The following is a 27,959-nucleotide window of genomic DNA, read 5'->3' as shown; positions in this document are numbered from 1 at the left end:
GTAGACCAGGCTGGTCTCGAACTCACAGAGATCCGCCTGCCTCTGCCTCCCGAGTGCTGGGATTAAAGGCGTGTGCCACCACCGGCCGGCCTTCTAACACCCTTTCTAGCCTCTGCAGATGAGTGTGGTGCATAGACATACATATACTATGAAAAAAAAGCATTAAAAACTTTTAAAAGCTGCTGGGCAGTGGTGGCACACGCCTTAAATCCCTGCACTTGGGAGGCAGAGGCAGAAGCAGGTGGATCTCTGAGTTTGAGAAGAATGAGTTCCAGAACAGCCTGGCTACACAGAGAAGCCCTGTCCCAGAAAACAAACAAAAAACATTTTTTTTACTTTTACAAAATGGTCCATTTACATTCTGTACATTTGTGAAATTGTCAAAGAAATGTAATCAATAAAAAAGAATACCCCTTTACAGAATACCTTCTAGATTACTCAATGAAGTAATTACTCCCATGGGGTTAAGGTTAAAGAATACCAGCAGTAATCAGTAAGTGTGCTCCGCCCTGATTCTGTGCCTTTAATGACTATACTTTCCAATGAGGAAAGGAAGCACTTACTTGAAACTGTTTTCAGTGATTATTTGATAATACAAAGGAAAGACTCATTATTATAAATGCATGATCCCATACTTCTCTCCTGCTGTATACATGCCTGATTCTTTAAGATGTCAAGAGAAGTTTATTCAGAACCATGTAGACATGGTAAAAACTAGATCTTTTTCCTCCTGTAGTGGGGACCGAACCCAGGGCTTTACCCACGCTAGTCCAGCAACCTATCACTAAGCTACATCCCACCCCACCACCTTTTTTTTTTTTTTTATTTTAGTGAGAAACTGTGTTTCACTAAATTTCCTAGCCTGGCCTTGAGCTCACTCTGTAGTCTAGATGAGCCATGAATGAACAAGTCTCCATCCTAATTAGCTTGGATTATAGCTCATTAGCATCAGCCCTTGTTTCCCCATCTCAATTACGCTTCAAATTTGCGAGGTGTGCTGTGCCACTGAGCTACATCCCCAGCCCCAAAACTGGGCTTTTACTCCGCGAGTGAAAGAAAATGTGCTTGGGACACAGCAGTCACTCAGCGTGCCAGGCCCCAACCCTAAGTTGATACAGCCTCGAAGGTGTTCCATCCACCTGAGCCATGTGCTGTAGATCACAATCCAGCCGGGTAGAGCAAAGCCCTGAGTCGAGTCACGACTGTCACTTGAGTATGTGTGGACCTACAGTTAACTTACTCTGTTACCTCAGAATTTAGTTTGCTACTGCATCTGTCTTCGTTAAATATCATTACGGATGATGCTCTGAACTTAGTTATCTTAGCACAGTTTCCCAGCTCTCCTTAAGAACAGCCATACTATTAGATTAGTGCCTGCTCCAGACGTCATTAGAGAGGCTTCCTCTGGAGGCAGATGAAAGTGGGTACAGAAACCCACAGCCAGACGTTATGCAGAGTCTAAATTGGAGGTCTCCAGAGGGTCCCTCCCCCTTGGAACTCTGGGAACCGCAAGGAAGAGATGGAGGAAAGATTGTAGGAGTCAGAGGGGATGGAGCATGCCAGGAGAACATGGCCTACTAAATCAGCTAAGCAGGGTTCACCTGGGCTCACAGGCTGAAGCAGCAAGCATGGGGAACCCACAGGGGTCTGTACCAGGTCTCTGTATATATGTTGTGGCTGTTACCTTGGTATTTTTGTGGGATTCCAAACTGGGAGCAGGTGTGTCTTTGACTCTTGCCAACTCTTGGGACAAAGTCGTGTTGCAGTGCCTAGTCCAGCTTCTGTGTGAGGGTTTTTGCCTTGATTACTGTACCTTGTTTTTTCGTGTTTGGTTGTCTCTTGGAGGCCTGCTCTTTTCTGAAGGGAGACAGAGGGGGAGTGGATGGGGTTAGGGACAGGGAGCTTGGAGGAGCAGAGGAAGGGGCAACTGTGGTTGGGATGAATTGTATGAAAGAATCTATTTTCAATTAAAAAAAAAAGCACAGGCATTCTGTGTGTGTTAAATAACCACAATGTGTTGTGATCGATCTGCAACCTGTCATTCTTAGTAGAGGTTCATTCTACCTTCCACTGCTTAATTTCTGCTCTTTTTAAAAAAAAAAAAAAACTTTTTTATTTTTTTAAGATTTATTATGTATACAATGTTCTGTCTGCATGTATGCTGCAGGCCAGAAGAGGGCACCAGATCTCATTACAGATGGTCGTGAGCAGCCACCCTTTGATTGTTGAGAACTGAACTTAGGACCTCTAGGGAGAGTGGCCAGTCCTCTTACCCGCTGAGCCATCTCTCCAGCCCCTCAATTTCTGCTTTGTATCCATAGTATACATTCACTTTTGTGAATGAAAGGACATGCATTCTTAGTTCTAGGATTTTGCTAGTGGGAAACCCCCACATTCTTGTAAGGCTGGGCTCAAAATCTGCTTCCTTCTCCAGGCCTTCCCTATGATCCCGCCCCTTCCAGACCTCCAGCAGCCTGTCTTTTGTTCATACATGTTTGCACTTTCCCCTGGAAAAGGTCTGCACCTTCACTGCTTTCGCCTTATAGTCAATGGCCTTTTTCTATTGAATTTTAACTGACACAGAAAACAAAAATGGTACATACTCAACAGGCACCAACTGCCATACAGTGTTTCCATACATGTATGCATTGTTTAATACTCAATCAGTTTGAATATACTTCCTGAAGCATCTATTTATCCATTTTGAGGTAGAATCTCACAACTCTGAAGCTCAGGCTGGCCCTGCTACCTTAACTGCCCAGGTGTTGGGACTGCAGGTAGGAATATCACAAATGGTTTTTTTTTTCTTTGTTCGTTTTGGAGATGGGGACCCATGCTGTAGCCCAGACTGGCCTAGAACACAGTTGTCTTGATGACAGGCATGAGCTGTCTCGGGGGCGAATGTTTGTGGTGAAAGCATTTAAAGTTCTTTGCTCCTGCTTTCCTGCACGGTGCAGTACACAGTCCTCAACAGCAGAAAATACAGCCAGTTGCTGGCTGCAGCAACCTAAGCTTAACTCACGACCTGGGATTCGTACAGCACACAAGAGGATTCCGAGGCCAGCGAGAATGATGCCAAGTTGGAGCTTAAAAGATTTTAAGTTGGGCATGTTGGCTAATGTCTGTAATCTCTGAATTTTAGACTGAAGCATGAGCCTTGCGGCAAGTTCAAGGCCAGACTAGGCTAGAGAGGTCTGTCTCAAAACAGGAAAGGGGTTTGACATAAAATTAAACACAGGCATTAAGAGACAAATGCTAGTGCATCAGGAAAGGCGTTTACTGCCAAGCCAGATGACCTGACTTCTAGCCCCTAAGGCCCATCAACGAGAGAACCAACTTCCAGACACCAGCACTTGGGCCAGGGCACACATAGACAGAATCTGAAAAGCCAGCAGAGACACAAGCTAAGGTAAGGACCTCGGAAAAGCTCTGGAGCAGACAGGGCTTGTCAGCTGCACTAAGTGAGTGTCTCAGCAATAACCATGGATAAGATTCGGGTAGTCTCTGAAATACATTGTCCAGATTTAAGATCTGTTTTGGATAATATATCAAACCTACAACGAAAGCACTTGGGGGTAGGGGCAAAAGGATCAGGAATTCAGGTCATCCTCAATTATTTAGCAATCCCAAATTAACAGGTTGATAAGATAAAAACCTAGGAAAAGCAAATTGTGTGTGTTGGGGGTTAGGGGATGAAGGGTGGGGTGGGGTCTCCTGTAGCTGGCCTCAAACTCTATGTAGTCAAGGACTATCTGGAACTGATCGAGATTTTAGCTTTTTTTACATTCCATACCAAACTACACACAGCTTCCTCTGTCTGGCTTATTTCATCAGAAGAATAATCTAAGGGCTGCTAAAGTGGCTTAGGTGGCAAGGGCATTTTTTTTTTTTTTAAATCAAAGCCTGACAACTTGAGTTTTATCCCTGCTATTCACAAGTTGGAAAGGGGAAACTGATTCCTGCACGTTAATCTCTGAAGACATTGTGTGTGCCTAGATAAAAAAGTTGATAAATCTAATTTTAAAAATATAGTCTGTTTCCACCCGTAGTGGAAAAGCTATCTATCTCTACACACACAATCACACACACACACACACACTTTTGGAGATAGGGCCCTGCTTGTGTAGAGCTGGGGTGGTACTCACTACTATGTAACCAGGCTGGTCTAAGGCAATCCTCCTGCCTCAACCTCCCATGTGCATGGGCCACCACAGCACAATACGTGTATGTATTGCAAATATCTGCAAATATCTTTAGTGCTTTTGTTTTTGTTTGTTTGTTTTTTGTTTTTTGAATGGACGAACAAGAGGTAAAGACTTCAAGTGGAAGTTTGGCAGAAAGAATAGAGATGGCAGTAAGTAACAACCTTCAAAGTTTCCCTCCAAAATTAGGAAGTGGAAAAATGAACAATGCACGCCCTACAGAAACGTTCTTCCCCCCGCTGCCTTAGGCAGCTTAGGTGCGGCTCACCTGGGCCAGCAGCCCCAGTTAGCCTCTTCCGGGTTCTCGGCATGCTGTCTCTGCAGGAGGCTGAAGATAACCGGACGTGCAAGAAGCAACTCTTGTCTTCCACAGCCTGCACGGTGCAAGATGGAAGCAAGGAAGCCTAAAAGGCCCGAGACTTGTGAATAAAAATCATATTAAGCCATTATAACCCGCCCCTTCGTTATCTGCGCCCTTTCCATCTCGCATCTGCCCCTGAACACTCCTTAGTCCCTTATTCGTTTTTTTCCTCCATCACTCTCTCAACACACCAGCCAGACCTTTGAAGAAGCTCTGCCAGATGGATCTTCAGAACGCCTTGAGCCGACTAGCGCGCCCTCGCGTACCGTGTGGAAGATACAACTCTTTGGCACCGCCCAGAGGTTCTCTGGGAACTGTAGTCCCAGCACCCCAGTAGTCCTCCTGGAGCTCAAGCTTCAAGGGCTTGATGGACTACAACTCCCAGGGTGCCACGGGGAGGGTCACGAGCTGCAAGTTCTGGCCTGGGCAAGCTGGTCCAGGGATTCAGAGTGGGAACAGCTGTGACGATGTTACGGTGTGGCTCCCGGCGCCTTGGCTGTCTGTGCACTGCATTCCGGTCCCTCGCTCAGACCGATCACCGGAGCGTCACCCTCTGCATCGATCGTAAGGCTCGCCCGGGCGAAGGGAGAACGGGACTTGGTGGGCATCTGTGCGTGCCCAGGTTTCTGACTGCCTTCTGGTTCTGGGCTTTGTCTTGACACATACACCCGACCCCCTCTGTCCAGTCCTCGGGTCCCTTGACGGACTCCTTTCGTTCTTAGACTCTGCCCTGTCCTGGGCCCGCTTCCCTCTCCCCATACCAGTCTGGTCCCCCTAACCTGCTTCCTTCCATAACCCAGGATCTGCTCTCAGCACCAGCTCCGTGTGGTCTCTGCCACCGGCTCTTAATCCAGTCCAGTGCCTCGCACCCCCCAGCCCCAGCCCATACATAAAGGAAATTGTTACTTAGGGTGGTTGAAATAGTATCAAGAGATGCCCAAGGTAGCAAGAACGTAAGAATATGGGTGCTGGTCGAGAAAGCTCTCTTCACGTACGTGGATTTCATAATTTATAATCTGTGAGTAGAAAACACTTACACTGTAGAAACTGCAGGAAAAAGAAAGATTACCACACATTGAGAAACCCTATCAGAGATTACAAACTGATTGTTTAGGAACCTGCCAGAAAACTTGAATGTAACAGCGTGTGGTTGCCACCCACGCTGATCATGGAATACACAGCCAGTTTCCGGGTTCTGTCAGTCACTTAAAATAACAAACAAAAACCCAAAACCACCTTTTTCTTCTGAAGCAATTTTAAAAATGACTTTTATTTACTTAAAATAAGTGTCCATTGTTTATGGCAGCATGGCCTTGACGATTGAGAAAAAAAATCTATAAAGTACGCGAAGGCATAGAAGACTGTTTTCTCTAGAAGATCAGAATCGCTTTTAAAGGTACTGCCCTACTTAGGCAATAACCAAAATCTCCCTGTTTGACCAAAGCTAGTAAGAGTTTGTCCCAGAAACAAACGAACAAAATGTGAGTTTTCCCGGTAGGTGTTGGTTTGACTTGAGCAACTTAGATTCTTTCACTCCTTTTAAAGAAGGTGCTATAGCGCCGGGCGGTGGTGGCGCACGCCTGTAATCCCAGCACTTGGGAGGCAGAGACAGGCGGATCTCTGTGAGTTCGAGGCCAGCCTGGCCTACCAAGGGAGTTCCAGGACAGGCTCCAAAGCTACAGAGAAACCCTGTCTCGAAAAACCAAAAAAATAAAATAATAATAATAATAAAAAATAAAATGTTTAAAAAAATAAAGAAGGTGCTAGAGTTAGGGACCTAGCTCTGGCAGTTTGCTTTTTAGAGTCAGGGTGTCACAATGCAGCCCAGGCTGTTCTTGAATTTGCCACATGGAATTTATGATCCTCTGACCTCACCAGTGCTGAGTCTATAAACATGGCATTATGTTGGCTTTAATTTGCTATTTATTTACCACCACCTCTATTTTTTTCTCTAAGCAATGTTTTCCTACTGTTGATCATTTCTATTTCTAAAGTCAACTGTATTTGTTATATAAGAAGAATATGTAGTTAAATATTGCATTTACTTATATATAACTTATTTAGAACTACTCTTCTTTAGTTAGAATGAAATTCTAAATTTCTAAGTCTTGGGTTACCTGAACTTGGCTGATTTTAGGAAGTAGCCCTTTATTCTGTCATATGATAAAGATTTATTAGTATATATTAAAGCAGGATATAGTGGCTCATATCTGTAATCTCAGTACATCAGAAGCATAGGTAGAGGATTATCTCGAGTTTGAGGCAACCTCTGTAGCTTGGGCTACAGAGTTAGACCCTGTCTGAAAAACTAGAACCAAACAAAACAAGTAACAACAGACTCTATATTGAGCTGTTGCTAGAAGTAAAATTCTGCAGCTCTTCTTTATACCTTAATGTCTTTAAATTATTACCATTTAAGTGTGTGTGTGCGTGTGTGTGTGTGTGTGTGTGTGTGAATGGACCCTATTCATTTTTATAGCACCAGTATTGCTACACAATCCATGCTCAGATATTTGTTGGGTGCAAGGGTATTCTTACTGTTGTTCAAACTTAGGGATTTGCTGGGGCTGACAGGTACCTACCACGGAAGTATTCCTCTGGTCCCATTTTGTTGTTCGTTGTTTAGTGAGTTTACTGCAACAGTTTTTTTTTTCCTCCTAGTACCATGAGTTGGATCCAGGTACTAGGAGAAAAAAAAAAAAACATGCTAGGCAAGGCATTGGCACTCAGGTGTATTCTTCCTCCTTCTGCAGATAAACGTTAAACTATGACCTATAGCAGCATTGTACAAGAAAGCATGAAAAAAAATGGCCTGTCAACCCCTCCCCCCATAAGGAAACCATGATTTTTTTTTTCTTTTTTTTAATCCCATGCCATAATCCTAAGGGTGATACCCTCAGGTTTCTGCTCTGGGTCTCTTAGGGAAGCATTCTCTAGAATCCTGATAACTATTCTGGAACTCTCTATGTAGGTCCCGTGGGCCTCAGACTCACAGAGAGGCACCTGAGTGTGGGATTAAAGGTGTGAACCACCATGCTTGACTTACCTTTTTACTAAGAGTGATGCCCACATCTTCCCCAGAGGAACGGACTTTGCCGCCAACACTAATGAGCTATTGCAAAGACTGAGCATAGCTAGCAGGCTCCCGAGTAATTCATTGTCAGATTTGCTTGGACTTTTTCTTTAAGTCTACATCCATATCCATACCACCCCAGATGTCCCCATCTTTGGTATTCGTCAGTATCATAATGACCAAAGTTTTTTAGATGAAAGGCCATACCTTAAAACATAACTACAGAGTAGCTGCGTGTCCTCCCCCCTCCCCCGAGCCATCACCACACCCTCACCTTTTACTGGGTCTCTAAGTGTAGGCGTGTGCTCACTCCTTCCTGTAGTTTCCACACTTGAGTCAGTTGTTCTCACAGTAGAGGAGAAATGGGTATGAGCAGTGTAGGCCTGCATGATCCGCTCCAGGTTGCTGGGTCTGCCACCCTGCTCTGGTTCCTGGAATTTGTTCTGTCCTCGTTTCAAGTCTTTAAAGGTCACTGCTTCCCACTAGAGTTTTGCCTAAGTTCTTTGCTTTCAGTGTCTGCCCTGTCTCTGTTGAAATCTGCTTCATCTTAGAGACTAGCGAGTTGGTAGACAATTCTGCTTTTCAACTCAGTCCTACCTTCCTTAGAGAATGTGGTCTTTGGGGATGAATGTAAAAGTCAAATTCTGTGTTTCACCGCTAGGGGGCCGAGTTACTTATATCAGTGTCTCTCTGTTTCCTCTGAAGAGATGCCTTTACAGTGTAGCCTTTGTAAATTTTATGAGTTCCTAGAAAATTTCCCCATCCTCACTTTCCCAATTTATTCTCCTAAGATCCTTTTATCTCAGTCAAAGAAATAAAGCAGTTACCCAAAGTCATATCACTAGTGGCTAGGACAGGAACCTTCCTGTCTTAAAGAGTTCAACTTCTCTGTTGGGGATTTAACTGTGTAGAAAGCTTTATTTAAAAAAAAAAAAAAATCAGTGTTATCCATGAGTTGTATGGCCATATGTTCCATTGCTTTCTGAGCAGGAAAGCACGCCAAAGTACACAGATTATGATTTCTCAATTTGATATTGTAAGATGAGTGCATTAGTACAAACAGTGGCTGCTGCCAGATACACAGAGATTGGGTGGAGACTTTTTCAAGGTATTTATGCAGAAAAGCTGGGGCAGCCCATCAGAAAACATGCCATTTGAGGGCTTTTATGTTTTTTTTTTTTTTAGTGATGCTGAGCTTGAAAAGGGACATCAGTGAAGCAACCCTTTGCTTTGAATTGTCTCCCCAGCTCTTCATTTAAAGAAAGAGTGGATTTATGAGGAAGAGGAGATAAACAATTTTGAAAAGGCAGTTGAATGAAAGGAAGAATGGTGGGTCAGCAAGCTGACTTTGCGGGGGTAATGGCACCTGCCACTGAGTCCCAAAAGTTGTCCTGACCTTTACATGCACCTGCACATACACACATTCACACACTGAATACAGGAATACAATCACACTTTGCGCAGGGGCCATGCTAATCTTCTCTGTATCGTTCCAATTTTAGTATATGTGCTGCCCAAGCGAGCACTACAATCACACTTTAAAAGGAGTCCCAGTGGTGCTTCATGAGTTAGTATCTTTATGCCTCCTGCTCTCTTACACTTTGATTCTTTTTGCATCTGGTTCTTCCCCACTGCTTTCCCTGAGGCCTCTACCTATTTGGGGCTATACCTTTATCTTCCTAACTGGTGGAGGAAGAGATCTCTGAGAATTACCCTTAGGATAATGTGGGTATGTTTAAGTGCTGGAATTATCCCTTATCCACCCAGGAAACTAGTCATGATGCTAGCACTGGGGTCCTGGCTGCAGGATGATCACTAGCCTGAGGCCGGTCTAGACTAGAACAGGACACCCTATCTCAAAAACAGAAACGATAAAACGCATAATAAATAGCACCGTTCTCTTGCTGCTAGAGGATATGCCTAGGAAATTCTATAGTAGATCTGTCTTCCGCTTTGAGGCATTCCTTGTCAGCAAAGCTCTTCTCTCACTTCCATACTAGAATTGATTATGTCTGGTCCTGTTCACAGCTTCCGTGGGACTAAATGAAGAACAGAAAGGATTTCAGAAAGTGGCCTTTGACTTCGCTGCTCGGGAAATGGCTCCCAATATGGCGGAGTGGGATCAGAAGGTAGGAATCTTCTTGAGGGTAGATGTTCAGCAAATGCCTCCTGCAGTGACTTATCTCTCCCTCTTTGTAGTCCTAACTGCTCCTTTCCTCCACTCACCAACCCTTACTGCAAGTGTGAAGACTGATGGTAGCTGTGCTTGAGCTTGATGGCAACTTGATACAAGCTGCGGTCATCAGAGAGGAGGAGCCTCTGTTGTGGAAATGCCTCCATAAGATCTGGCTGTAGCCAAACCTATATGGTGTTTTCTTTTTTACATTTTTTTATTGGCAATTATTGAGCTCTACATTTTTCTTTGCTCCCCTCCCTGCCTCTCCCCTCCCCCTTCAATCATCCCCAAGGTCCCCATGCTCCCAATTTACTCAGGAGATCTTGTCTTTTTCTACTTTCTACTTCCCATGTAGATTAGATCTATGTGAGTCTCTCTTAGTGTCCACATTGTTGCCTAAGTTCTCTGGGATTGTGGTTTGTAGGCTGGTTTTCTTTGCTTTATGTTTAAAAACCATCTTTGAGTGAGTACATGTGATAATTGTCTTTCTGTGTCTGGGTTGCCTCACTCAAAATAATGTTTTCTAGCTCCATCCATTTTCCTGCAAAATTCAAGCTGTCGTTATTTGTTTCTGCTGTATAGTACTCCGTTGTGTAAATGTATCACATTTTCCTATTCATTCTTCGGTTGAGGGGCATTTGGGTTGTTTCCAGGTTCTGGCTATGACAAACAAAGCTGCTATGAACATAGCTGAGCATGTAAAAGAATGAAAATAGATCCATATCTGTCACCATAAACAAAACTCAAATCCAAATGGATCAAAGCCCTCGTCATAAAACCAACTACACTGAACCTTGTAGAGGCGAAAGTGGGAAGTACACTTGAATGCATTGACACAGGAGATCACTTCCTAAGTATAACCCCAGTAGCACAGACACTGGGAGAAATAATTAATAAATGGAACCTCCTAAAACTGAGAAGCTTCTGTAAAGCAAAGGACTTGGGCAACAAAACAAAAACGGCAGCCTACAAAATGGGAAAACATCTTTACCAACCCCACAAAGGAGAGAGGATTGATCTCTAAAATACAAGAAATTGTGAATCAAAAGAACAAATAATCCAATAAAAAATGGGATACAGACCTAAACAGAGAACTCTCAACAGATGAATCTAAAATGGCTGAAAGACACTTAAAGAAATGTTCAACATCCTTAGCCATCAGAGAAATGCAAGTCAAAACACCTCTTAGATTTCATCTTACACCTGTAGGAATAGCCAAGATCAAAAACACCGATAACAGCTTGTGCTGGAGAGGATGTGGGATAAAGGGAACACTCCCCCATTGCTGGTGGGAATGCAAATAGGTACAGCCCCTTTGGATATCTGTATGGTGATTTCTCAGAAAATTAGGAAACAACCTACCTCAAGACCCAGCAATACCACTTTTGGATATATAAACAAAAAATGCTCAATCGTACTACAGGGACATGTGCTCAGCTATGTTCATAGCAGCTTTGTTTGTCATAGCCAGAACCTGGAAACAACCTAAATGCCCCTCGACCGAAGAATGGATAAGGAAAATGTGGTACATTTACACAGTGGAGTACTACACAGCAGAAAAAAATGACATCTTGAAATATATGAACAAATGGATGGATCTAGAAAACATGCTATTGAGTGAGTTAATCCAGACCCAGAAAGGCAAATAATGTGCTCACTAATAAGTGGCTTTTAGACATAAAGAAAAATCAGCCTACAGTTCACAATCCCAGAGAACCTAGGCAACAATGAGGACCCTAAGAGAGACATGAATCTAATCTACATGGGAAGTAGAAAAAGACAAGCTCTCCTGAGTAAATTGGGATCATGGGGACCATGAGGGAGGGTAGAAGGGGAGCTAGGAGAAAAGGAGGGGAGTGGAGAAAAATATATAGCTCAATAAAAAAAAAAAAATGAAAAAAAGAAAGCAGGCGAAGCAAGCCATGGGAAGCAAGCCAATAAGTAGCACCCCTCCATTGTCTCTATCTGGTTCCTGCCACCTGCCCTGCTTGAGTTCCTGCCCTCACTGCTTTGGATGATGAGCTGTTGTGTGGAAGTATGAGTGAAATAAACCCTCTCCTTCCCAAGTTGCTTGTGATCATTGTGTCTTATCACAGCAATACTAACCCTGACTAGAACAGTAGAGACTTTCCCTAGAAGTCACCCCAGACATTATGTAGATGTCCCTTGTCATTCTTAGCTTATCAAAGATTTAGACACATATAATATCAAAAGAGTCCTATTGAAACATACTTGGAGACCATGTTAACTGAGACCACTATAAAATAACAAGGGTATTCCTATAATCTCCCAGATGCAAACATCCTCATCCCTCTATTGTCCCCTCTAAAAGAAAACCTGTCTCAGGACCAGTCCCTTCCTGCCTTGCTCTCTTTTCTGTAGGAGCTGTTCCCTGTGGATATGATGCGGAAGGCAGCACAACTGGGTTTTGGGGGGGTCTACGTACAAACAGACGTGGGTGGGTCTGGACTGTCTCGCCTCGATGCTTCTGTCATCTTTGAAGCATTGGCCACAGGCTGCACCAGCACCACTGCCTACATCAGCATCCACAAGTGAGTATCCACACCCAAAAGCATGGTGGAGGGCTATACTCACACGGGCTGGTACGAAAACCTGAGACTCAGGAGAAAAACATGAATCGTGTTGGGTTGATTGTACTTGAGAAACTGAACTGTTACCGGTACACGATAGGTCTGCAGCTGGCTGCTGGATTTGATTCTGTTGTCTTCTATATGAGAGCTTAGGGGATCAGTCCTGTTGACCTTCCAAGTCCCAGTTTTGGTACCAGCAGACTTCTCCAAACCTCCAGTAATTTGAGAAATAATAGGAAGTACATTGATCTCTGGTTTTTTAGGACTCATTAATCTGAGAAACATCTGGGCCTCGGGTATAAGTATTCCAGTAATGATTTTAAACCAGCCTGTTCCTTTCAAGTTGAATCTTCTCACTTGTCTCTTTTCCTTCCCACACTCTCCTGCTTTCATTCTGCTTGGTCGCCCTTTGTTTCTTTTCCCACCCCACCCTTCTCCGCCGGATTCTCTTTTCTGTCTGTGTTTCTGTCGATGCCTTTTCTTGTCAGCATGTGTGCCTGGATGATTGATAGCTTTGGAAATGAGGAACAGAGGCACAAATTCTGCCCACCGCTCTGTACCATGGAGAAGTTTGCTTCCTACTGCCTCACTGAGCCAGGTGTGTTCATCCTCCCTGCAAGTGACACCTAGCAAGGAGAGAAGCAGAGCCTGTGTGTTCAGAGAGCAACTCCGGCTGTTGGCACATAGTCCGGCTTATCAAGCATTTGCCTGTGGAGTAGTATAGATCCCTGGGGCCTGTAGGTCAGACTTCCTCCTGGCTTCACACCACTGCTAACTGGTTTGGTAGAGAGACAGTGTACAAGCAGTTTTTACCCAGTGTGGACGATTCTATGGCCATGGGATGTTAAGCTAGTGCATGATGACCTATCCGAGGAAGATTTCTAGGATGTGGAACTGTGCTCAGGTGCTTTGATGTCGCTGACTGGCATCCCTGTTTGTTCCCCTTTGGTCCCTACTTCAGGAAGTGGGAGTGATGCTGCATCTATTCTAACCTCAGCCAAACGACAAGGAGATCATTACATCCTCAATGGTTCCAAGGTAAGAGCATGCTTTCCCAGGGCAACCAGGGGCTGTTCCTGCATACCCCTTGATAGCCTTCAGATCCTTTGAGTCTGAGTTAGCATTCCCACACATGATTACATGCTGGGGAGAGACTCTCACTCTTTATCTTTTACGATCCCATTCTACACAATGGCACGGATTTTTGTCGTTTATATTCTTACAAACCAAAGCCCCGATTCTGTAGGCTCTGCCAAAGCCGTTTACCTTTTACCCCCTTCTGGTCATTATGCCTTTGTTCTGTCGTCAGGCATGTGCCAGCGGTTTTCCCAGATGTCAGGTGCAGAACTCATGCAATCGCTGATCCCCATACACCCCCTCTCCACCCACAGGCCTTTATCAGTGGGGGTGGTGAGTCAGACATCTATGTGGTCATGTGCCGGACTGGAGGATCAGGCCCTAAAGGCATCTCCTGCGTCGTCGTTGAAAAGGGAACCCCTGGCCTTAGCTTTGGCAAGAAGGAGAAGAAGGTGAGTGGCTACTCTATTGTAAGCAATCCAAACTATGAGTCTCTCTGTCTGTTAGACCAACTCCTGTCCTCTTTCATGGAACGTTTGTAGCTAAAGAAACACACACCTGGGAAAAGACAAACTTTGCCATCTAGTTTCATACGCTGCTACTACTGTTTAGATTCTCTCTCTCTTTTTTTTTTCTGTGTCCACTTTTGTTCTGTATTTTTTTTCTCTTTTTCTGTGCTGTATGTTTATGTACATATGTTGGAGGGGAGTTGATGTTGGATGTCTTCCTCAATTGTTCTCCACCTTATTTTTTGCTCAGGGTCTCCTTTAATTAAATTTAATTATCTTACTCTTCTTATTTGGCACGGTCTTACTGTATAGCCCTGGCTGTTCTGTCTGTGAGGACAAGGCTGGTCTCAGACTCACCGAGGTCTACCTCCCTTTGCCTTCATGCCTGACCAGGCAGCATCTCCTAATGAACCTGGAACTTACCTCTTCAGTGAGACTGGCTGCCCAGTAAACTCCAGGGATCCTGCTGTCACCACCTTCCGAGCTATACCCGCTTCCCTTGTGGGTACTGAGGGTTGAACTCAGATTCCATATGCACAGCAAGCACCTCACCAATTGAGCCATCTCCGCAGTCCTAGTTCTGTATCTCAGCTTCCATCACTCTATGTTATCCCAAAAAAGACGCAAGTTACAAGAGGACTGATGCTTGTTAGAAGTCTCAGGACACTTTTCTTCTCTAAGCAAAAATAAAATACTCATTGACAGGGAGAGGCTGTAGGTGTTTCAGCCATCTAAGAACTTGTTTCCATAAGTGCATTGAAAAATAAGATATTCCTAGGACTAAGAAATCCCATATGCAGGAAACTTGTGGTAATCTAATTGCCAATAAGATAGAACTCACTGAGTTTTTCTTTAGGACAGATGATCAAAAGTTGTTGTCCTTAGATTAGGACTTCTGGAGATAAGGCAGATATGAAGTGACAACTAAACACTCCGTGTATCTGCACAGGGCTTCCAGATTTTCCTTCACGATGCTGTGGGCTCTTAACGACTGCCACGAGATTAGATACAGGTTTTAGTGCCTCCGCTCTTCGTAGAGTAACAGGTTATTCGATGCCTATAGTGTTCAAGGCTATGTTATCTCTCGGAAGGATACGGAATCTTTTGTAACAAGTCTTTTTCTGTTCTACCAGTCAGCTCTCCATTAATGACATGGAGACTTATTATTAATTATGAAAGCTTGGCTTATAGCTTAGGCTTGTTTCTAACTAGCCCTTATAACTTATATTAGCCTGTTTCTATTAATCTATGTTCTATCACATGGTGTCATCTCTCTTCCATCTTGCACATCCTGTTTTTTCTTCATGTCTCCAGGCATCCCGAAGTGTCTGTATTCTTTCTCTTCTTTTCTCTCATCCCGAAGTGTCTGTATTCTTTCTCTTCTTTTCTCTCATCCCTAAGTGTCGATAGTCTTTCTCTTCTTTTCTCACCCTGGAAATCCTGCCTGTACTTCCTGCCTAGCTTTTGACTGTTCAGCCTTTTATTACACCAGTAACAGCAATACATCTTCACATAATGTACAAATATCCCACAATGATCCTTAGTCATTCCTAGCCCTGTTTGGACTTATCTGTATGGAATCTCTACAGCTGGGCATGGTGGTGCACACATGATTCCATCACTCGGAAGTCTGGGCCAGTAAGATTGCAAGTACTAGGCCAGCCCAGGCTGCATGTGATACACACACCCCAAAATTGTAACAACAAACATAGTTGCCTATTTTCAGAAGCAAAAAAGCATTTTGGTGTGGATGGGTGGGGTTGCAGTGAGCAAGATAGGGGCTGGAGTCTTTTAGTTAGCGTTTACTTAATATTGATGAGAGCTTTTAACCTTCTATGTATTAACTTTATAGGAGGATAACTATATTACTTTATCTTGGATTTAGTTATTAAGGGGCTTTATATGGAAGAATGAGTTTGTCACTTGACTTCTTCATGACCTTTGTTTCCTACATAAAAGTATAAAGCTGAAAGTTTGTTGGTCCTCTTAGCAAAGTCCCGTTCCGATGTTTCATGTGTAAATAAAAAGGCTGCACTGCTTCACCCCGTTAGCTCCTCATGAAGGTACCCAGAAACCCAAAGGACCCTCAGGCTCAGCAAGGCAGCTCATAAGCACCGTCAACTATACACAATGCCTGAGCTCCCTCCTTCCTGGAAAAAACAGCTTTTACATCATTTCCTGACATAAAAACATGTAGCCAGGCATGGTGGTGCCTGCCTTCACACCAAGCACTGGGGACAGGGGCAGGAGGAACAGGAGTTCAAGGCAATCCTTCACTACATAGCAAGTTTGAGGTCAGTCTGGGCTCCATGAGATCCAGTCTCAGAGAACCAAAACTGAACAAATTGGACCAGAATTTGTCCTCTTTTAAGCTCCTGTAGTCTCTACCCAAAGTCTGAAACGGGTTAATTTAAGTTAGAAGAGCAAGGTTGAGTATTCAGCCCATTACCGCCCTGTGTGATGGCTCCCTCTGTCTTTCATCTCCTCAAACTGAATACAGACATCTGAGAGGAAGAATGCATGTGAACATTTTGGCCTTAAGAAAGTCTTGTCACTAAGGAAGCAAACTATGAATAGCTGCTGCCACCTCACACCTGTGAGATCTTTAGTGTAAGAAGGATGCATCTTCATGGCTCGGGGGGAAAATGCCTGCCACACAAGCAACAAGCCCTCAGCTTACATCCCCAGTGCCCATGTAAGGATCCAGGTGTTGCTGCGCACACATCTGCAACGGTGTGTGTGGAAATGGAGGAATGAACACAGGTAGATTCCCATAGCTCATGGGCCAGGCAGTCTAGCCAACCCATGTTTGAGTCAGTCTCCCAGAGAACCCAGTCTCAGGGAGAAACAGAGGAACGTGCGAGGACACGCTGGATGGGGAATGGCCCCATGGGCCTACATCTGAGTCCTGGTCAGCAGTTGGCAGAACTGGATTAGAGGAATGGCCCCATGGGCCTACATCTGAGTCCTGGTCAGCAGTTGGCAGAACTGGATTAGAGGATGTGGCCTTGTGGGAGGTGTGTCACTGGAGGTTGGCTCTAAGGTCCTAAAAGTCATTCCTCGTTAGCGCTCTCTCTGCCTCATACCTTTGGACCAGAATGTAAATTCATGACTGTCATAGACTCTAACTCCTCTGGAACTGTGAGCCCCACATTAAATGGTTTTTTTAAGTTGTCTTGGTCATGGTGACACCTCACAGCAAAAGAAAAATACCATGACAACCACCGGACAGCAGACATGAAAACAGTGAAACTAAAATATGCAGAAGGGAAGAAAAGTAAAAAGCCCCAAGGCAAAAGGTAAATAAAAAGAAACAGGTTAAGCTAAAAGAGCTTACCTGTGTAAGGGCGAACATTCAAAACTAATAATAAGTCTCCATGTCATGACTTGGGAGTTGTCTGGTGGAAATGATGACCAGGTAGATCTGCGACAGAGGCTGCATTTCAAGTGTTCTCAAGTTTTTCTGGGCTTACATTTGACATATCCAGAGACGTTCTAGTAAGACATTTTTCTTGGAGAAACAAAACAAAAAACTTGTATTTGTGGCATTTGCTAATTCAATGGCTGTTTTCAGACCACCACAGTAAGATCATAGAATGCCAAGTCAGAAAAAGGAGCGTAATTGGCTAACGCACGTTGACCGTATATTACCGAGTCTCTTTGCAGCTAAACGTTAGATCAGGGCTCTCCAGTACATTGCATGTCCTTTCTCTTATCTGCTTACAGCACTAGACCTTTGAAAGGGGAAGTGTGCTTATTGTTCACAGCCTTTAGAAGTAAACTTTTCGTGCTTGCCTTGTGTGCTCACATATACTAAAAGTAAACTTTTCCAAAAAAATCTCTTTTAGAAGTTGTACTCAAGCCGGGCAGTGGTGGCGCACGCCTTTAATCCCAGCACTCGGGGAGGCAGAGGCAGGCGGATCTCTGTGAGTTCAAGGCCAGCCTGGTCTACAAGAGCTAGTTCTAGGACAGGAACCAAAAAAGCTACGGAGAAACCCTGTCACGGGAAAAAAAAAAAAAAAAAAGAAGTTGTATTCATAGAGACAGTAAAACTGAGGATGGATTTGGTCCTGATCCTTCAGGAAGTAAGAAGTGTTTGTAGATAGATTATGCAAAGTAGATTTGTGTAATACATTGCACTGTGTTAGCCAGGCATGGTGACTCACACCTAACAATCCAGGGCCTTGGACCCTGAGGCAGGAAGAACATACTACAGGTCAGCCTGGACTACAGAGTAAAAAAAGACCATGTTAAAAAATAAACAAAAGGTGGCGGGGAGGAGGCAGAAATCCTCAATAAATAAATAAATTAAAAAAAAATAAACAAAACACCGCTTTTCTGAATATAAGCATCTTTCTAAGTGTTGATAAATCTTCACATCTGAACTTTTTTTCTCTATTTGGTGTTCTTATGGGCTTAAGTGCCAGGGTGCTGGCATCCATTACAGGCTTCTGTCCACAGGGAAGTCATCCCTGCTTGGGGAATCATTGGGCAGCCACCCAGACCCTGATTTTTGCCAGGTGGGGTGGAACTCACAGCCAACCCGAGCAGTGATCTTTGAAGACTGCGCTGTCCCTGTGGCCAACAGAATTGGGAGTGAGGGGCAGGGCTTTCTCATCGCCATGAAAGGACTGAACGGCGGAAGGATCAATGTTGGTGAGGCCAGAAAGGAGTTGGGGAAGGAAGGCAAGGGCTGAGGCTAGCACTGTTGTTCAGGCTCAGGTGATGTCCTTACTCCTCCCCTCCAGCATCCTGCTCTCTTGGGGCAGCTCATGCGTCAATTATCCTTACCCAAGAGCACCTCAAGGTCCGGAAGCAGTTTGGAGCGCCGCTAGCCAGAAACCAGGTAAGACAGCTAGGTTTGGCATTTGTACTCTGTTGAGACCTTCCCTTGGGCCCCCATTCTTGGTGGGATTGGGTGGGACTGATATCCCGTGAAGAACTTTACACTGTCTTAATCAGAATATATGTTGTACATTTATCTGTGCCTTTTTTCAAGAGGCAGTAATACCAAGGTAAACAATGCAGGCGTCTCTAGAAGTGGCGAGAGACTTTGATGTGTTTGGAAAAGGCTCCTAATTTGAGATATCTATGCTTATGTGTGTGTGTGGGGGGGGTGTATGGATGTGTGCCTGCATGCAGTTGTATGCATGTCATACATGTATCCTTGTATGCATGGATGTAGAGGTCACGAGATAAGTTTCAGGTGTTGGTTCTCTCCTACCACCCACGGGATCATCTTGGTAGAACTCAGATTGTCTTATCTATGAATGTGTGTGTACCTCTGCTTGCTGAGCCAGCTTGCCAGCTCAAGCTGTTTTATCAGTGGTTCTAGATTAGTTCCCAGATGACCTGTTTAAACTCATGTGGCCTTTTTGGTTCATCCTCTGTTGTGGCTGCAGTACCTGCAATTCCAGTTAGCAGACATGGCCACCAGGCTGGTTGCCTCTCGGGTGATGATCCGCATGGCAGCAGTGGCTTTGCAGGAGGAACGGGAAGACGCAGTGGTTCTGTGTTCCATGGCCAAGCTCTTTGCTACAGAGGAATGCTTTACTGTAAGTGACAAGTCTTCTGGCCTTTCTGGCAGAAGACAGGAAGAGCTGCTCTGCTTAGGGACTTTGAGAGGAATGAGTCAGCTATAGAACCCTAACCTCCTGAGGCACTGAAGGAATCACTTTGGGGCTTAAGGATACAAATGAATTTGTGAACGACCTGCAGTCGAGCTCCCCCTGCTGCCCTTGTGGCCTTCTCCATGACATTAAAACGTCAGGAAGACTCTGCTTTCGGGTATGTTCTTGGTAAGGCACAGAGCTGTTTCCACGCTGAGACTGTATTGTCACTAGGGGGCGCCTGGACTTCCTATAATAAGTCATGGGGGCTGTAGACAGCTTTGCCTCCAGAACAGCCTGAAGAAGAAAGGCAGATGTTTGTGCCTTGTTTGACTGGTTCAGTAGGAGGATGGCCTTCGTGTCTGACCATTTAGAATCTGGAGCTCCTCTTGGGCCCCGTTCATTCTCTCGTCCATGTATAGCAGACTGCCAGACTAAGGTTTGGAGTGGGGAGGGGAGCCAAGTACTCCACAGGCTTCCTGGGACCAAAGACATCTATTCCCTGTCTCCCAGCAGATCTGCAACCAGGCTGTGCAGATGCATGGGGGCTACGGCTACCTGAAGGATTATGCTGTTCAACAGTATATGCGGGACTCCAGGGTCCACCAAATCCTAGAAGGTAAAACTTTGCAGAGTTGTTCTCCTGCTACGCTTTCCCCAACCTGTCTCAGTACTTCTGAGCTGGAATCCTGCCAGGCTCTCTGTCTTTTTCTCAATTCTCCCTTTCCTCAGCCCTCCTCTGAAATTGGTCTGCTGCTACATCAGAAAACACTCTAAGCTGGGAGCCAGGAGATTCTGCTTTATGCTCATGAGTGAAGCTGCACTCCACTTCTTTTGTAGATTTCAGAGAAGGTTCAACCCCAGCTAGTATGTGAGCAGTCTTGGAAAGTACACTGGTGATTATTTTGTCCTGTTGTAAGACTGACCTCAGGGATCCTGAACTCCCAAACAGTAGTTTGGCAGCCACATTATCTAAATGTTATCCATGTCAGTATTGCTAGTGGTGTTTAGTAAAGTTACCAGCATGTGGATTTTATCTTCAGACATTGGTTGGCCAACTGTGAGAGTTATCAGTCAGACACAGAGTGTGCCTTCCACTCAGTATCACTGCATATGCCCAGAAGTAGCATTGCTCTGTCCCAGCTAGTGTAGGCAGCCAGAGCTGTTACAGGATTGCAGACACGTGGGATGGAAGCTTCTCTTGTATTTCTTGGTGAAACAGTGTAGGGGTACTTTATTGGGGTCACAGAAGTCTGTAAGGATTTGCTTCCCTGCCTTCAAAGGGTTCATGTTGTAGCTGAGTCACTATAATCTTTTTCTGGAGGACTTACAAGTAGGCTTGTAAGTCCCACCCTCAGAGTTTCTGATTCACTGGGCCAAGTGAACGCTGGGGTCACTGGTGTGGAAACAGACTGGGCCCCACTGTCCCTGTCTGAGTTCTGAACCTACAGGACTGCTTCTATCCGAACTGGACCTCTGACCTTGATTTGCCTCAGGCCTTTACAATGAAATTAAACTTCCAGAGTTGTTTTTTTGAGGGAAAATTGTTGAGTTAGGCTGCAGGCTGTGTCCCCGGCACCCGGCCGCCCACATGGCTAGCTTATGCCCGGAAATAATTACACGGAAACGGTATTCTTTTAAACACTGCTTGGCCCATTAGTTTCGGCCTCTTAACCCATTTCTAATAATCTATGTAGCACCACGAAGTGCGCTTATCAGGAAAGATCTTAACCTGCGTCTGTCTGGAGTGGGAGAACCATGGCGACTCCCTGACTCAGTTTCTTTCTCCCAGCATTCTGTTCTGTTTTCACCGCCTACCTAAGGGTTGGCCTATCAAATGGGCCTAGGCAGTTTCTTTATTAATAAGAAATCACTCCCACATCAGAAAATGTTATCCTTTTGTGAAGAAATTTAGATTTAGCTTTCTTTGAGATTGTGTGATTATTGGTTCTGCAAGGGCTTTACTTTGTATTTTGTTTATACTGAAGGCCACTATCAAAAATAAAGTGAGCTATTAATTCCCTCCTTCAAGGTAAATGTTTTATCTTATACATTAGTTTTCTGGTTACAAAAGATATGTGTACTGCTGAGCCTATAAAATATACAAAAAGTAAAAGAAAAAATGACTCCTGTTTCTACATCTAGGAGATTTTATAATTTTGTTGTTAAATTCTTTGAACTTTTTTCTATCCTTTTGCAAGTATGACTAAATTTTAAAAATTAGAGTCATACTATTTTTCTTGTTTAATACAGTCATTTTTGTCGTAAGGAGAGATGTTTAAAAATGTCAATATTATCCCACTGAGCCAGCAAGATGGCTCATTGGTAATGGTACCCACTGTCAAACCTGAAGGCCTGAATTTGATCCCCAGGACCCACATGGTGAAAGGAGCAAAGCAGTCCTGCACACTGTTGTCTGACCTTCACATACACACCATGGCATGACACACCCACACACATACACACACTTGCACACACAATAAATACATGTAATTAAAATAAATTACTGGGTATGCTGTTGTACACCTGTAATTCTAACACTGGTGAGGGCAGGAAGGTCAGGAGTTGAAGGTCATCCTCAACTATACATCTGGTTCAAGGACAGCCTGCGCTACATTAGACCCAGTCTCAAACCAAACAACAGCAAGTGTAAATACTGTTTCTTACACTGTCGTTGTTTGGTAATTACAAAAGAAGCAACGGTTACAGTTTAAATCCATGGCTACCCTCTTCCTACTGAATCCTTCATTGTTCCTCTTGCAGGTAGCAATGAAGTAATGAGGATACTGATCTCTCGAAGCCTGCTTCAGGACTAGCTCCCAAACTGGAGACTCTAGCGTGGAGTTCATGCGCAGCCACAGTCAGTGTTGAGTGAGTGCTCATACAGGCTGTTCAATTGCTAACGGATCCTGCCGTACATTGAAGGGGCCGTGCTCTTCTATTAGAGGACCTTAACGCTCAGCAGCAATGCTGGCTCTGAGATAGGAACAGGGTTCTCAGTAGAGCTGGAAGGGCCCTGAGGAGCCATACCAGAAGATCTGCCACCCTGCTTTCCTCGTTCTGGAAAGAAGCAGTCAGCATTGTGGCTTGGATCCACATGATGTACGTTTTATTAATTCTTGACCTAGGGTCTGGCTACTTCAATGAAGTGTTTCCTGATTACAGAGGCAGTGTGGGAGGCAAGGGCAGCGGACAGCCTGTTTCTTTCTGTTCTCTGTTCTGCACCAATGGTGTCTCAGGACATCAGTCTTGAACTCGGATCATGATGAAGTGAATTATCTGGGAACCTACTGCTAAGCTATGAATTGGGGTGTACCTTTGCTCCTGCTACCACATAATAAATGTCAAGGGCTAAGGTTATTTGGAACATTTGGATTTTTATATGGGCTTTTATTTCCTCTTTTGGGGATGCTTATCTTTTTAAATACTTTTATTCGTACCTTGGTAAATAAAATCTACCTCTTTGCTCTGTCCTTCAACTATAAATTAAACTATACTTGATCCAGTATATATTTGATTCAGTATTCCATTGGATTTGGGGATAATTATATTAATTCAGTATTTAATTGGATTTTGGAATAATTAGGAATGTCTCCTAAGGCAGTTTGTCTTCTTAAAAGTACATCTTTTAATTAGTAATTTTGCAAACAGCATTGTTCGTCATATATGGAAGTCTTAAGTATTATTCAATGATGAGGACTTTGGGGAAAACCCTGCTACATTACTTAATCCATCTTTTGATGTTTAGAAAAGAAAAATGTCCAATATATAGTGTTAACCACAAGTCACTGATTATAGAAAAAGATGTATGCCTATAGCTATAATAGACATTTGCTTCTCTGAAGGCTTACTCTGTCTGAACTTGTCTTGTACATGGGAAACAAGGTGTGATTCAAAGTTGGAAATGAGATTCTGCTGTCCACAGTTGGACTTAACAGGAGCTGGATGTAATGCCTGGGCCGAGTATCTGTACAGATGGAATAGCCTGCGAAGAAGGCAGAAAGAGGTTCACAGAGAAGGTAAAAATAAAGATTAAGCTTCTACGAAGATGGCTAATGTTTAAAGGGAGGCTACTCTACAGAAGCGGCCAGGAGAGGGCGTATAAGACTTGTGTGGGCGGTGTTGTATTTGTGTTCATTGTGATTGGGATTGGCATGAAACAGAAAATGTCTTAAGTGCGGATAGAAAGATGGATAAAGATGGGTAGGGGTTTATTTACTCATTTGTGTGTAGGTGTGTGTATGATGTTCATGATGTATATGATGTTCATGTGTTTGTGTGTATGATGTGTATGATGTTCATGTGTATGATTTTCATGTATGATGTTCACAAACACTTTGTGTGTGTGAAGCAGCAACTTTTAGGAATCCATTTCCTTCCACCATGGGTCTCCAGGAATCAAACAGATCATCAGGCTTGTACAGAAAGCACTTTTACCCACTGAACGATTTCCCTGGCTCCAGATTAATCCATCCTTAAGAGTATTCAAAATTGTCACAGTAAGCCGGGCGATGGTGGCGCACGCCTTTAATCCCAGCACTCGGGAGGCAGAGGCAGGCGGATCTCTGTGAGTTCGAGACCAGCCTGGTATACAGAGCGAGTTCCAGGACAGGCTCCAAAGCCACAGAGAAACCCTGTCTCGAAAAACCAAAAAAAAAAAAAAAAAAATTGTCACAGTGTGAGAGTCTCCTAGTCCATGCTTGGAAACAGGGAAGTGCAGGAAAGAGGTTGTAGAATAGTCTGAGAATGTCCACTGTGGAACCTTGTTATTCTAGAGACCTTGCTCTTAACCAGTCTGTTTGCTGGCGTTGCTGAAGTTCCTGTTTCTCCTCAAGGCAATGACAATGCTATCCATACTGATGCCTTTGAAATTACGCTTATTGAAAAGTACATTCCATGGAACTGAAATGATGGCATGGCAGTTAAAAATACTTGCTGCTCTTCCAGGGGACCCAAGTTTGATTCCCAGTACCCACATCAGGCATCTAACAACTGCCTGTAACTACAGCTTCAGTAACTCTGGCCTCTATAGGCACCTAGACTCATGTGTACACCCTCACACAGCCACACATGACATACACATAATTAAAAGTAATAAAAAAAATAACAAAAATACAAACTAAGTGGGATGGTTCATTCCTGTAATCCCAGCACTCAGAAGGCCAAAGCAGGAGGATTGCTATGAGTTCCAGGGCAGCCTGGGCTACATATAGAATGAGTGACCCTATTGTGAGCTGGCAATGTAGCTCACTTAACTAGTGTGTGGGAGCTCCGAGACTTCTACCTCCAGCACTGAAATAAAGTTCTTCCTGTCATCTTCAGATATTACCAAGAGATTCCATATTCCTAATGACCTGGCAAGCATGGCCAATGAACTTTTAACTAATTCCCATCATTATTTTGCATTATAAGTAAAAAAAAAATACCATAGCAATATTCACTGTTCTTTGAGAGACACCTGTGGTAAGTCCAGATATATAATAAGACATTTTTGTTTAGGGTGAAGGAAAATAACACCGCTGAAGGAATTGAGATGATGCTGTGGGCTGAAATGAGTTCCCCCCCAAAAATAGTTCCGGACATCTTGGCATGGTAATTAATTTGGCAGATATAATTAGTATATATAAGGTGATAAGATCTACTGTAGGATGGACCTATGAAACAGTATAACAACTAAGAGTCATGTGGAGTCTCGGGCCCAAGGACATCGCTGAAGGTAGATGACCAGTCATTGCCAACTGTCACAGGAAGCCAGAACAGGCGCATGGAGTAGATTGTCCCTCACAGCTCTAGAAATAAACAGAAAATAAACTTGTGACATTCTGATCTAGAACTCTTGAGAAAATGTTTGCTGGCTAAGCATCCCACCCCCGGCCTGTGATATTTTGTTGTGGTCCCTGAACTGAGTCTTGTGATCGACCTCACTGAAATCTTGTGTGGCAGTGTGGTGGTGTGCTTCCACAAAGAGCAGAGTGGCGCTGAGGCCATAGCTCAGGGGTACGGTACCTGCCTAGTATGCCATTTGTTCCACAACATCAAAAATAATACATTCCAGTATATCTCCGGAAGCACGATTAATAAAAATTTAAGCAAAGAAAAGCAGCCTACAAACCACAATCCCAGAGAACTTAGACAACAAAGAGGACCCTAAGAGAGACTTATAGATCTAATGTACATGGAAAGTAGAAAAAAAGACAAGATCGCCTGAGTAAATTGGGAGCATGGGGATCTGGTAGGGAGGGTTGAAGGGGGGAGGGGGGAGGCAGGGAGGGGAGCAGAGAAAACTGTAGAGCTCAATAAAAATCAATTTAAAAAATTGGAAAAAAAAAACCTCACGGTCAGAAATTTGGGTTCAACCTGAAGATCCGAAAAGCAAAGCAACCAGCCATCGACTTTTATCTCTGTCTCAGTCTGAAATGATGATCCTGCCTCCAGGAATCTCAGATCTGAGACTGTGTCTGAGAACTGTCTCCCCCGCCCCCCCACCACCCCTTTTCCGTTTTATATTCCTCTCCAGGGCTGGGATTAAAGGTGTGCACCACTGGGATTTAAGGCATACACTGCCCGGTTTCTACGGCAACTAGTGTGGCTACTGGGATTAAAGGTGTGTGCTACCATAACCTGGTCTATAAGGCTGACCAGTGGGACTGTTTTACTCTCAGATCTTCAGGCAGGCTTTATTTATTAAAATACAGTTGAAATGCCACTACAATTTCCCAATACTAACAATAAGAAACTGGGGAGTGAAGACTTAAAATATCGCAGTGGTGTCCTCAAACATTTACATTTAAGTACAAATGTAAAGATATGCAGGGCCTCTCCACTGAAGATTTTTAATATTGCTATGAAAAATTTAAAAGTTGTGGGAAAAAATCTCATTGTTTACATTAAGGTTTGCCATTTAGTTCATCTACATAATCAGTTGAAGTCAGTGCAGATTGTGTGTGGTGGATGAAAATAGAATATGACAAATTTATTTTAAAAGTATGGAAATACAAAGGATCTCGATATGTCCATTGTTGAATATTTACTACCGAGTATTTGATTTGATTTTGAATACATAAGTAAAAGAGTTAAGGTGAAGGCTGGTCTCGAACTCACAGAGATCCGCCTGCCTCTGCCTCCCGAGTGCTGGGATTAAAGGCGTGCTCCACCACCGCCCGGCCTTTAAGAGATTTATTTACATCTTTTCTGCATGGATGGTTTGCCTACATGTATGTATGTGTACCATATGACTGCCTAGTGCCTGTGGAAGCCAGAAGAAGGTGTTATTTCCCTGGAACTGGAGCTACCCTGTGGGTGCTGGAAACTGAGAGGCAAGTACTCCTAACCACTGAGCAATCTCTCCAGTCCCCAAAGTTGAAGATCTTATTTTTTATGACTTATTCTAAAATTACAGCAGTCATCCAAGTGTGGAGGCACATGCCTTTAATCTTATCACTTTGGGAGGCAGAGACAGGTGGATCTCTGAGTTTGAGACTAGCCTGGACCACAGAGCAAGTTCTAGAACAGCCAGAGCTACACAGAAAAACCCTGTCTCAGAGCAGAAGGAGAGGGAGCACGAGCAAGGAACTCAGGACCGCGAGGGGTGCACCCACACACTGAGACAATGGGGATGTTCTATCGGGAACTCACCAAGGCCAGCTGGCCTGGGTCTGAAAAAGCATGGGATAAAACCGGACTCTCTGAACATAGCGGACAATGAGGACTACTGAGAACTCAAGAACAATGGCAATGGGTTTTTGATCCTACTGCACATACTGGCTTTGAGGGAGCCTAGGCAGTTTGGATGCTCAACTTACTAGACCTGGATAGAGGTGGGCGGTCCTTGGGCTTCCCACAGGTCAGGGAACCCTGATTGCTCTATGAGCAGATGAGGGAGGGGGTCTTGATCGGGGGAGGGGGAGGGAAATGGGAGGCAGTGGCAGGGAGGAGGCAGAAATCCTTAATAAATAAATAAATTTATATAAAAAAAACCCTGTCTCAGGTAAAAAAAAAAAAAGTTACACCAATCCAAATAAAGTCTTGGTATATAAAGGTGCTTGTCACCAAGCCCGGTAACTTGAGCTTGTTCCTCAGGACCCATGTGGGATGAAAAGAACCAATTCCTACAAATCATCTGTGTGTTTTATGGCACACATGCACACGCACACATACTCACACATACAGAGAAATTTATGGTGAGAAATAAAAATAACTCAATAGGTAAATGGATTTTTGGGTTTTCTTTTTTGTTTTTTTGTTTTTTAAGAATATAAACTCTTTTTTCTTGGGTCTGGCTTACCTCACTCAGGATAGTGTTTTCTATTTCCATCCATTTGTACGCAAACTTCAAGAAGTTCTTGTTTTTTACTGCTGAGT

General features: G+C 44.0%; 3 protein-coding genes and 1 non-coding gene across 5 annotated transcripts in view; 2 read left to right on the top strand and 2 right to left on the bottom strand.

Annotated features, from left to right (window-relative positions):
- The window catches only part of Thyn1 (thymocyte nuclear protein 1), a 9,357-nt gene extending 4,480 nt beyond the window's left edge, over positions 1–4,877 (bottom strand). The window contains exons 1-2 of one of the 2 annotated variants that reach the window (XM_005346969.3): positions 4,764–4,877; positions 4,471–4,606 (exon numbers count right to left, since the gene is read on the bottom strand). In XM_005346969.3, coding sequence (XP_005347026.1) covers positions 4,471–4,513 — 43 coding nt within the window. In that variant the 5' untranslated portion in view covers positions 4,514–4,606; positions 4,764–4,877. Of the gene's footprint in view, positions 1–4,470; positions 4,622–4,763 lie in introns of both variants that reach the window. The other variant, XM_005346970.3, reaches the window with a different exon arrangement.
- A 54-nt stretch (positions 4,878–4,931) lies between these two features.
- On the top strand, positions 4,932–22,965 carry Acad8 (acyl-CoA dehydrogenase family member 8; the record flags this gene model as incomplete). The annotated part of the gene is made up of 11 exons (XM_005346967.3): positions 4,932–5,127; positions 9,665–9,765; positions 12,195–12,364; positions 12,892–13,001; positions 13,365–13,441; positions 13,795–13,932; positions 18,510–18,645; positions 18,738–18,835; positions 19,392–19,544; positions 20,115–20,217; positions 22,362–22,965. Coding segments are annotated over 11 exons (1,335 nt in total), but the record flags the coding sequence as incomplete, so codon positions are not given.
- LOC113456172 lies at positions 9,053–9,162 on the bottom strand. The gene has a single exon (XR_003377031.1). It is a non-coding gene; the product is annotated as a U6 spliceosomal RNA (small nuclear RNA).
- Positions 22,966–23,500: 535 nt separating the features above from the next.
- The window catches only part of LOC101989346 (beta-galactosidase-1-like protein 2), a 65,771-nt gene continuing 61,312 nt past the window's right edge, over positions 23,501–27,959 (top strand). The window contains exon 1 of the mRNA XM_013346138.2: positions 23,501–23,617. The gene's annotated coding sequence lies outside the window, so the exon portion shown is untranslated. The remainder of the gene's footprint in view (positions 23,618–27,959) is intronic.

The sequence above is a fragment of the Microtus ochrogaster genome, chromosome 5 (assembly GCF_000317375.1).
Source record: "Microtus ochrogaster isolate Prairie Vole_2 chromosome 5, MicOch1.0, whole genome shotgun sequence".
NCBI lineage: Eukaryota > Metazoa > Chordata > Mammalia > Rodentia > Cricetidae > Microtus > Microtus ochrogaster.
Note: the sequence above shows the minus strand (reverse complement) of the source record. Positions and strands in the feature narration are given on the sequence as shown.